Raw genomic sequence first — 10,659 nt, 5'->3', positions numbered from 1 at the left:
CATCTTATGAGACCAATTGAAGTACTCAGAGTACTCGTAGCTAGGTTTTATAAAGGTGAAATACTACTTAGATGATGTACGGAAAAAGATTTCAATTTCCGACTATTGCATAGAGATAACTCCTGGTAAAATTTTCAGTGTTTAGGGTCAATAACTTATCTTATGTGATGAGTTGAAGTACTCATAGTACTCGTAGCTAGGTTTTATAAAAGTGAAAAACTACTTAGATGATGTACGGAAAAAGATTTCAATTTCCGACTATTGCATAGAGATAACTCCCGGTAAAATTTTCAGTGTTTAGGGTCAGTAACTTATCTTATGAGATGAGTTGAAGTACTCATTCATAGTACTCGTAGCTAGGTTTTATAAAGGTGAAAAAACTACTTGTACGGAAAAAGATTCAATTTCCGACTATTTATTTAAAGATTACATGAACTTGACTCGAAAAGTCTGTCGTTCAGAGTTTGACTATGGGCAATGAACTTTATCCCTTCATCTATATTCAATGAAAATTATGAAAAGCAAGCTGTCCGTCCTTCTTTGACTTTTTGAGGCCATTTAAAGAGATGAGACATTGTTGAAGCATGATGTGAACTGATTGAGAACTACTTTTTCTTCAATTAGCTTCACAAGGGACCCTTCCCAAAGAGATGAAAATCAAAATGAAATTATTTCATTACTTTATACTCCAAAGTTTGATCTCAAACAACGACTTTAAGATGATTATGTCGTGTTATTTCATATCAACTATAATTATTTCATTTACATTTTCTTAATGTTTTTGTCGTTTTTTCATATATACATAAGATGTAAAGTGTCATATCAATATTATGGTTGGTAATCAATAATCTCGAGATTGTTCCAAACGTTGCTTTAATTTTTCTCTTAGAACTTTTTAATAGCTACATTCGGACAAATCATTTACCACAATGTTTTTGTAACGCTCCATACCCAAGACTTAAAATTCGAATACAGCTCCTGATGGTATCAACATTTTTATGCATCTCTCAAAAACGTAATCATGTTACTTACTGCCCACTACTAGTAGATATTGTTCGTTTTGGCTCGTTACGGATCGTCATCTACCTCACGGTTTTAAAATGCTACTAGGGAAAAGTTTTCACACCAACACGTGGTCTTAAATCATAATAATAATAATGGTTGGGCATGTCTAAACCAATCTTGGGATTCATTACAATGAACCTTGCCTTCTTAAATCTTTCTAAATTCAACAAACATATCCAAAGAGACCAAATAAAACCATGTGATTCTCTCTCTCTCCACATGAGAATTCTTATTTTTATTTATGTTTTTGAAGATTCAATGTGATTTGTGGAGATTTGTAGTTGATTTCATCAATCTTCATTTATAGATATATATATATATTTATAATTTGCTATTTTTAATAGATACGTGTATTACGTCTTAATTAGGTTGAGGTAGGTATTCGATTCAAATTGCTTGCTTGATTAAGAGAGTATGAACGGGACGGAAAAAGAGTTTCGATACAAAGTAGATTTCTCACGACCCTCTATATAAAAAAAATTAAAAAATCTAAAAATGATGAATATTAGTAGAATCACATGTAAATAATTGAATAAATTAAATTAATATTATAAGAAGTGGGGGCAAAGAAAAATACATTGAATTTTTAACCTATGGTTTTATTAATATTGACCTCATGAAATGGTCTAAATTGGAGCTATATATTTATTTATTTATTTGTATATTTCAGATTCAGATTCATTGCACATTTAATCTATAAAAAATTTGTGAAAAATTAAGAGAACCATATGGTTTGGAAGGCCACCCTATAATGACCTCTGTCCTCCCTCAAAATCCTATTTTTTTTTAAATATATATATATATATAAAATGAATAAAAAATGTCTATAAATTTAATACTTATTATATTTAAAAAATACTTATAAAATTTTAATTTATATATATAAAAAAAAAAACTTATCGTAGATTAAAACACCTTATAGATTATCTTTAAATTTTTTAATGTTACTTTTAAAAATTCATGGTTATTTTTTAAATGTGGTACTAATATTTTTTGTTTTTTATTTTTTAAAATAATTTTAAATGTGTTTTTAAAGTTTTTAAAAAAAGTTGAGTTATTTTTTAAACACTTTTGAAATAATTTTAAAATCTGAGATTACACGTTAAATGAAGATAGAGAATAAAATATTTTTTTATAAGGATGTGTAAACCTCTCCCGAGTAAACACTCAAAGATAATATCTGCTAGCGGTGGCTTAGATTACTGTAATATTAATGATCCCGAGGTCTTTTTCAATTTTTTTTTAATTAAGGATTTTGAGGTTTTTTTTTTTTTTTTTTAATAGATAAAGTGCTTTATTTATTTATTTTCAAACATAATTTTATTTTTTTTTAAAATTACATTTTAAAAAATTAAAATTTTAATTTTAAGAATGATTAGAGAATAAATAATTATAAAATATATATATGAAAACTAAATTAAAAACAAAATATAATAATTACAAATAGAAAGTTCTAGACTGATTTTACTTGCCTTAATTAAAATTGTTTTTTTTAATTAAAAAAAATTAGTTTATTCCATACTTTTTATTTTATTTGGAAAAAGTATTTGATAGATTTTTTTTATTGGAATTATTTGGTAGATTTTATTTTAATAGTTTTTCTTAATTTTTTACTCGTATAACGATAATCATAGTTCAATAATAATTGATATATTACATTATTAATTAAGCGTTCATACATACAAAAACAATACCATTAATAACATTTTTTAAATTTATTTAAGGATATTTATATTATCTAATGTGAACAACTCAAATTACTCCAGAGTTACATTTTTTTTTAAAAAGTACAAATTTGGTCTCGTTCGATAAACCTGAAAATGTAGGGTTCACAACTGAACCTAACCAAACCCGAGAAAATGGAAAGTTGGGTTTTGAGACAGTGAATCATTTTCAGGTCATTCGTGTCACAAATTCAATTTCAATTTCACAAAATTTTTTCCCGACTTAACACAACCCAATCTAACCTGTATCAACCCTCTACTAACAGGGTCGGTATAAAAAGAATTAATTGTTCAAATTTTCGATCGTGTGACTCGTTGAATGAATTAAATATGACATATTATTACCTAGTATTTCCAATTTGCCAACTACATACATATTTTAATTTAGAAGGAGTCAACAGCTCATCATTCAACTTTTTGGTTGGGATTCATGCACTATTTGAACCATAATATTATAAAATTAAAAATTAAAAAATAAAAATAAAAAGGGGGAAGTTCCGGTAGCCAGTAATGGTGAGGTTGTTCGGGCAAGCGGGCAAGCGGGCAAGCGGGCAAGCGGGGGTCGGCTGCGAATTTGCGGTTTTTGGGAAAGATACAATGCACATTCACAAACCCACCTTGAATTCATGCCCACAATATCGACCTCTTTTCATCACCCACAGTCACTGAGAGTGACGTCTACCCCCTGTTTCTTGTTTTATGTAATAATCAATTCTATAATCGAAATATATATACTCTTTTCATTCCATTTCTTGTTCCCACATCTCAAAATTTCCCTCTCCTTCTTCCCTTTTTTCCCCTTTGCTTATTGGGGTTTTCTGTAAATGCTCTTCTTCCTTCTCCCCTGCTTCTTCTCCGTGTTCTCTCTCGTTTTTGAGTTCGATTCCTGCTTCTCGGAGCTTTTTTCCTTGCGATTCTTCTCGATTCTTGCTCTGTTCTTGTCCCCATGCCTGCTCTCGTCAATTACGGTGGTGAGTTCTTCGATCTTTTTCATTTTCAATCGGTTTTCCTTGATGGGTTTTGAGTTTTTTCTGTTTATGAATCTGTTTCTGCGATTTTGTGATCTGGGTTATGGATATTTAGTCCTTCATGATAGTTTACTATATATATCCATCAGCAAATGTCCTTCTATTACGGTTTGCACAATAGATATCATATTTGCAGTTTTGTCTTGTATCCATTTATTGTTCTTTCCATATAAAGGATTAAGGGGTTGTTTTAGCAAATATTCTCAAGTTTGGTGGTGAGTTCTTTGATCTTTTTGATTTTCAATCGGTTTTCCTTTATGGGTTTGGAGTTTTTTCTGTTTATGAATCTGTTTCTGCGAGTTTGTGATCTGGGTTTGTTTGAGAATGGTTGATTTGGATGGAAATATAGAGATCTTTAGCTAGTTTGTGAGTGGATCTGTCTTAGAATTTGTTTGGTTGAGAATGTTCCAAGGATGAACTTAGTTTTCTTATGAACTGTTGGATATTAGAGGCTTTTAGGAGAGTAAGAGTTTTAGTTTGGAACTTTTGGCTGATTTTTGTCGTTGTTATTGGGTTTTAGGTGATGATGAATGTTACCCTGGGGTTTCATTTTACCCCAGTCCCATGGATTTGGATGGCTTGCTGCCATCTAGCTCTCATGTCGATCTGTATTTTCGACCTAGTAAGAGAGCTCGGATCGGTGCTCCGGTCGTGTTTGGAGGAAGAGCAAGTGAGCAGGTGTGTAAACCATCCATTGAAGCTCTTCCTGATGAGTGTCTCTTTGAGATCTTCAGGCATCTGCACAGTACTAAAGAAAGGAGCTCGTGTGCAGGCGTCTCGAAACGGTGGCTTATGCTTTTGAGTACTATTCGTAAGGCGGAAATTTGCAAGAGCAATCGTGCATCGATCAATCCGTTGGTTGAACGTTTGAATGTTGTGCAGAAGAAGCCTGAATCTGATGAGATTTCGGATCATGAGGATGAAAGTAATGGTTTTCTTACAAGATGTTTGGAAGGAAAGAAAGCTACTGATGTAAGACTTGCTGCTATTGCAGTAGGAACTAGTGGACGTGGGGGTTTGGGTAAGCTTTCGATTCGAGGAAGTAACTCTACTCGGGGAGTTACCAATCTCGGTATTTCGGCGATTGCCCATGGTTGCCCTTCTCTTCGGATGCTTTCTCTGTGGAATGTACCATCGGTCGGGGATGAAGGATTGTTTGAAATAGCTAAAGAATGTCATTTGCTCGAGAAACTTGACCTCTGCCACTGCCCTTCGATATCGGACAAAGGTTTGATTGCAATTGCGGAGCGATGCACAAATTTGACCTCGCTAATCATTGAATCATGTCCAAACATTGGAAACGAGGGTTTGCAAGCAATTGGAAAATCGTGTTCTAAACTACAGACGATCTCTATCAGAGATTGCCCTCGTGTCGGGGATCAAGGTGTGTCAAGTCTATTCGCGTCATCTACTTGTGCCATAACGAAGGTAAAGATCCAAGCAATGAACATAACGGATTTCTCTCTTGCTGTGATTGGACACTATGGCCGAGCCATAACACACCTAACCCTTAGTGGTCTTCAGAACGTTAGCGAGAAGGGGTTTTGGGTAATGGGAAGCGCTAAGGGCTTGAAGAAATTAACGTCGGTGACAATTGCTTCGTGCCGAGGGATGACCGATGTGAGTCTTGAAGCAATGGGAAAGGGAATTGCAAACCTGAAGCAGATGTGCATTCAGAAGTGTTGTTTTGTATCAGACAACGGATTGATAGCGTTCGCTAGAACTGCAGGATCGCTCGAGACCTTGCAACTAGAGGAGTGCAACAGAATCACGTTATTGGGCATCGGCGGTGCCCTCTCGAACCATATTCGGAATTTGAAGTCTCTTACTTTGGTGAAGTGCATGGGGATCAAAGATATAGCTCAAGAAGTAACATTGCCCTCTCTTTGCACCTCCCTTAGATCCTTATCTATCCAAAACTGCCCTGGCTTTGGCAGTGCTAGTCTTTCAATGGTCGGGACGTTATGTCCTCAACTTCAGCACGTCAAATTGATTGGCCTTTACAGTATCACGGATGCCTCGATGCTTCCACTTCTCGAGACCTGTGAAGGGCTCGTGAAGGTGAACCTTAGTGGTTGCGTAAATTTGACAGACGAAACGATCTCAACCTTGGTTAGGCTACACGGAGGAACGATTGAAGTTCTGAATCTCGACCGTTGCAGAAAGATCACTGATGCAAGTTTGGTAGCTATTGCAGACGCGTGCTTATCATTAAACGAATTAGATGTTTCGAAGTGTGCAATCACCGACGCAGGGCTTGCAGTTCTTTCATCTTCAGAGCAAATAAACTTGCAAGTCCTCTCCCTATCGGGTTGTTCCGAAGTATCGAACAAGAGCTTGCCGTTCTTAGAAAGATTGGGAAAGTCACTCGTTGGCTTGAATCTCAAAAACTGCCACTCGATCAGTAGTGGCACGGTCGGGATGATCATTGAGGACTTATGGAGATGCGACATTCTCGTCTAACCACGAATGGTCGGCGAGATCGACAAGCTCTTAGGTACGTCAAGTTTATAGCAGCAGCACTCAGCAAACTCTTTCCTCCGTAAGCAGCGGGCTTCGGGGCAGACGGATTACTCGATGTGTGGCTTGGTTGTTTTAGGGACCTATGGCCAATTACCTTCATTTTTGCAAGCTTTCCCTAGCTTGTTCAACTGTTTTGGGTCTCCCTTGATGGAAGGCGTCCTCTTTTATGGCCATGGGTCCCTAAGAAAATACCATCACCAAGTCACAGTTAGGATTTGCCTGTCTTTATTGGCCCACTGATCTAGCTACTGGTTTTGTCAAGCTGAGATTGTATGACACATTCCTTCTATAACGTGTTTCATATATGTCGTCTTCGGTTAAACGAGCCCGTGTCCACTCTAGTGTCTGTCGTTCATGTTCTCGTGTATGTTGTGTTGCTTTGAGTGTTCGGTTAAACAAGCCCCCTCACGTCGAGTCTTTCGTGTTCTCTTGCATATGTTGTGTTGTTTCGTGTCGGTCATTGTAAGTGTAAGTGTCGATGTCTGTTGAACGTGAGCTTCGGTATGCCGTTACAACCTCTGGTTGTTTTTTTTTCATTCCGAAGCTACTTCGATATAGTCGTGTTTGGTAACTATTGTGTTTGTTTACTACTAAATAAAGAGAAGAGATGTCCTTCTTTTGTCTCGTAAATTCATTCTTTTGGTATAAAATGTCGGATGAAATCTATAAACCCAAATAGGATCGTTTTGATCAGAAAAAGTTTCTACTCGAGCGTTTATTTTTTAGCTCAATCTTAGCATGGTTTGATTCGTTAAGTCGTATATCTTCAAGTAACAGGTACGACATTTGAATTCCTTCAACTCACGTGTTGCTGAACTCATAATAAAAACGAACCCGTTTGGTAATCATTGAAATATTACTCTTGATCGAGGCTTAAATTCTCGACCGAGACCTTTCTTAAGATAGTGCAGAAGGTCTTTTAGGGCGGGTTCGCATCCTTGGACTCAATATCGAAGGCTTAAATTTCTATTTTAAAAAATGTTAATAAATTTTTAAAGATTATAATTTTTTTTTTTTTTTTTGCTCTCCATCTTTTCTTATAAATAGAAAATTATTCACAAAATAAAAACCATGAAACCCCATTTGAAAGAACCTTCGCCGGAGGCCGAAATCCTCCACCAAGTCCCTAAATTCCGGCCCCTCGCCTCCGACGATCGGCGGGCTCGGAGTCCGAAAATGGATGGGGGAGGATTGTTCTGTGGTGTTGAGGGGAGAGTTCAGATTGCGGTGGCGGAATGGTCGGCGTTTTGGTTGATGGTGGAGTGGGCCGCGGTGGTTGTGGTGGTGACGGCGGTGGCTCGGATGGCGGCGATGATGGTTGCTCATTCGTTGCTGTTAAGCTATTATGCTTGGTTGTTGATGGAGGTAAATGCTTTGAAATTCCATCATTCTTTAATTTTGTTGAATTTCCTTACCATTCCTTTGATTCTGTTTATTGCATTATGTTTGGTTTATGAAGAAATTGTGGTAAAAGAATGAAATGAGGGATGAGGATCCATTTTTGTGAGATCTCCCGTCGGTGGGAAAGAGAAACGAAACATTATTTACGAGGGTATGGAAACCTTTCCTTAACGGACCTGTTTTAACACGTTGAGGGGAAGCTTGGAAGGGAAAGTCCAAGAAAGACAATATTTTAGTGGCGGGTTTGGGCTACTTGAAAATGGTATCAGAGCTAGACACCGAGCAGTGTTTCAGTGTGGATGTGCTGGTCCCCAAGGAGGTGGATTATGAGATCCCACATCAAGGAACTCTGGCCTCCAAGAGGGTGAATCGTGAGATCCCACATTGATTGAACTAGCCTCCAAGGTGGTGGATTGTGAGATCTCACGTTGGTTGGAAAGGGACTCTGGCCCCCAAGAGGTCGATTGTGCGATCCCACATCGATTGAAAAGGGAGGCTAGCCTCCAAAGTGGTGGATTTTGAGATCTCACATCGGTTGGAAAGGGATTCTGGCCCCAAAGGGGGTGAATTGTGAGTTCTCACATCGATTGAATAGGGATGCTGGCATTCAAGAAGATAGATTGTAAGATCTCACATCGGTAGGGGAGGGACTCTAGCCCCAAAGGGGTGGATTGTGAGATTCCACATTCGTTGGAGAGAGGAACGAAGGAAACCTCTCTTTAATAGGTACGTTTTAAAACTTTGAGAAAAAATCCAGAAAAGAACATCACCAATAACAATATCTGCTAATAATGAACTTGAGCTGTTCGAACCGTTGAAGAAATTTGAAGTATTGTTTCACCATTGTAGGCTTGTGCTGAAAAGAAAGGAGGGCTTATGGTTAGTCTTAGTTTCATTCTTCTCAGCAATTTGATGGGTTTTCTCAGCTAAACAGGTTCGTGGAGACTTGATAAAAGCTTAAGAGTATTGTGGAAGAGCGATCTCGGCAAATCCAAGCGATGGGATTGTGTTATCGATGTATGTCGATTTGATATTGAAGAATCGTAAGAATGCCTCCCGAGCCGAGAGTTACCATGTTCAAGCTGCTAAAGCTTCCCCTAATCTTATTGACCAAATGGGACATGATCCGACTTTTTTATAAACTAAAGCTACATAACCGTGCATGAGCTCAAAGAGTCAGAAGTTTGAATTGGTAAATTAGGGGACAGAGAACTATCTCTTAATTCTCTGGCCTATTTTTGTCTGACTGAGCCAATTGTTTCTATTTGTGGGGTTAAATTGCAGTTTTGTTTGCCTCTTATGCACGGTTTCTTTGGGATGATGAAGAAGACGAAGACGAGGAAGAAGTTGATAGCTTTTGCGAGCCGTTTGGTGTTCGACTTCAGCCTTAGCTCACTCCTATACCTGCGGCTTCTTAGGTTCTTTATCAAAGTGCATTCATAGTACAAATCTTCTTTGGTTGTTTTTTTTTCCATGAAAACACGATCCCAAAACTGTATGAACTCTATTTGTGTAAGTCAGTTGAACACCGTGATTGATATGTGGGTAGGTGCACCTCTTCTTACCGAGTGGCTCCTCCAAAATGAACCTCTTTGGTCGGAGAACACTTAAAGTTATTTACCTTAACCAATAGAGCTTGGCTTAGGCTTTCACGAGAGCACCGCACCGCCCGTCGATGCGAGAGGAAAATGAAGAATGAAGCTATAGCTGCTCACTTTTTTTTTTTAGACTCCAAGAATGTTGTAACATGTTGGGCTCAAACTTTACACCTAGTTATAGTATGAAGGTCCTCTTCATATCTATTGTTAGTTTCGAGTTGAGGTCGGTGGATAAGACAATAATCATTATTCCAAAAATTGATATGCATCGTAAAGAAATCATATGAACATGAACCAAAATATGAGACTCGAGTAAACGAGAGGTACATAAATGAACTGAGACCACATCTAAATGAAAGCGATCTTGAGGATAAAATGATTAAGAACTATATCAACAAGGTAATCTTCCTTTTCGAACTCTAACATTAAGTTCTTCCTTGATTCAAAATAGAATGATCGGTTTGAACGATAAACTTCTTTTTATAATGATACAATATTGTTCGATTGAGTTGGGTATGATTTCATTTTTAAACCCTTCGAAGCGTCTTTACTATGGAACGATGAAGTTCAAATTCCAAACCGAGCTAGTTAGATCAAGAAAAGAAAACGAGTCATATTAATAATGGATGGAACAGGAATGTGATGGGATGTTTGATTGATTCTAAGAAACATAAGAAACAAAGTGTGTTTGGGATAATATATAACACTGACTTTTAGCAGCCTTTTTCCATACACAAAAAACACATTGCCTTTCACACATACACACATACCTAATTATTCTCTTGTTGGGACACCCCAAATGGCTACCCGCCAATCCTCTCTCCCCCGACACGAAATTATCGATCACGATAATGTAGGTCTCGTTCGATAACAATAATGTAGATCTCGTCCGATAACAATTTCTGGTTTCAAAAACTAAGTTTCTCTTTAAGGGTGTTCTTGAGTTAAGCTGAAACGTTTTTTTAGATCAAACCTAATTCTTCGGGTTTTAAATTTGTTAACCTAAACAACTTTTATTAAAGTTTTATTTTATTTGAACTAAACCCAAATAAGTTCACACAAACAGTACGATTTGGTTGGGTTGATTGCGTTTTTTGGATTATCGAGTTTCTCGAACATCCCTATCTTTTACCAATGTTTTCAAAATCTACTACAACCTAGTTTAAAAGGCGGTAGTTTTTTTTAGAATTTGACCGTTAACAGATATTGTCCTCCCTTTCGGGCTTTAAAACGCGTCTGCTAGGGGAAGGTTTCCACACCCTTATAAAGGTTGATTTGTTCTCCTCCCCAACCAATGTGAGACATCACAATCCACCCCCC

The 10,659-nt window shown here is 37.1% G+C and overlaps 2 protein-coding genes across 2 annotated transcripts; both read left to right on the top strand.

Annotated features, from left to right (window-relative positions):
• Positions 1 to 3,519: 3,519 nt before the first annotated feature.
• On the top strand, positions 3,520 to 6,970 carry LOC111798414 (EIN3-binding F-box protein 1). Its single transcript, XM_023681538.2, has 2 exons — positions 3,520 to 3,760; positions 4,338 to 6,970. The coding sequence occupies exons 1-2, from the start codon at positions 3,736 to 3,738 to the stop codon at positions 6,278 to 6,280; spliced, it is 1,968 nt and encodes a 655-aa protein (XP_023537306.1). The 5' UTR covers positions 3,520 to 3,735; the 3' UTR covers positions 6,281 to 6,970.
• A 424-nt stretch (positions 6,971 to 7,394) lies between these two features.
• LOC147792113 (uncharacterized) lies at positions 7,395 to 9,281 on the top strand. The gene is made up of 2 exons (XM_087125566.1): positions 7,395 to 7,705; positions 9,026 to 9,281. The coding sequence occupies exons 1-2, from the start codon at positions 7,412 to 7,414 to the stop codon at positions 9,182 to 9,184; spliced, it is 453 nt and encodes a 150-aa protein (XP_086981692.1). The 5' UTR covers positions 7,395 to 7,411; the 3' UTR covers positions 9,185 to 9,281.
• Positions 9,282 to 10,659: the final 1,378 nt, after the last annotated feature.

This window comes from Cucurbita pepo, chromosome 7, assembly GCF_057944985.1.
Source record: "Cucurbita pepo subsp. pepo isolate OVF chromosome 7, ASM5794498v1, whole genome shotgun sequence".
Taxonomy (NCBI): domain Eukaryota; kingdom Viridiplantae; phylum Streptophyta; class Magnoliopsida; order Cucurbitales; family Cucurbitaceae; genus Cucurbita; species Cucurbita pepo.
The sequence above is the reverse complement of the archived record's forward strand: the minus strand, read 5'-3'. Positions and strand labels throughout refer to the sequence as shown.

What these genes read in the sequence shown, in the direction of transcription:
- LOC147792113 (XM_087125566.1), top strand. Translation starts at nt 7,412, where the DNA reads ATGAAACCCCATTTGAAAGAACCTTCGCCGGAGGCCGAAATCCTCCAC. An exon ending in ATGCTTGGTTGTTGATGGAG is followed by an intron (nt 7,706 to 9,025) that starts GTAAATGCTTTG and finishes GTTAAATTGCAG; the next exon opens with TTTTGTTTGCCTCTTATGCA.
- LOC111798414 (XM_023681538.2), top strand. Translation starts at nt 3,736, where the DNA reads ATGCCTGCTCTCGTCAATTACGGTG. An exon ending in TGCTCTCGTCAATTACGGTG is followed by an intron (nt 3,761 to 4,337) that starts GTGAGTTCTTCG and finishes ATTGGGTTTTAG; the next exon opens with GTGATGATGAATGTTACCCT.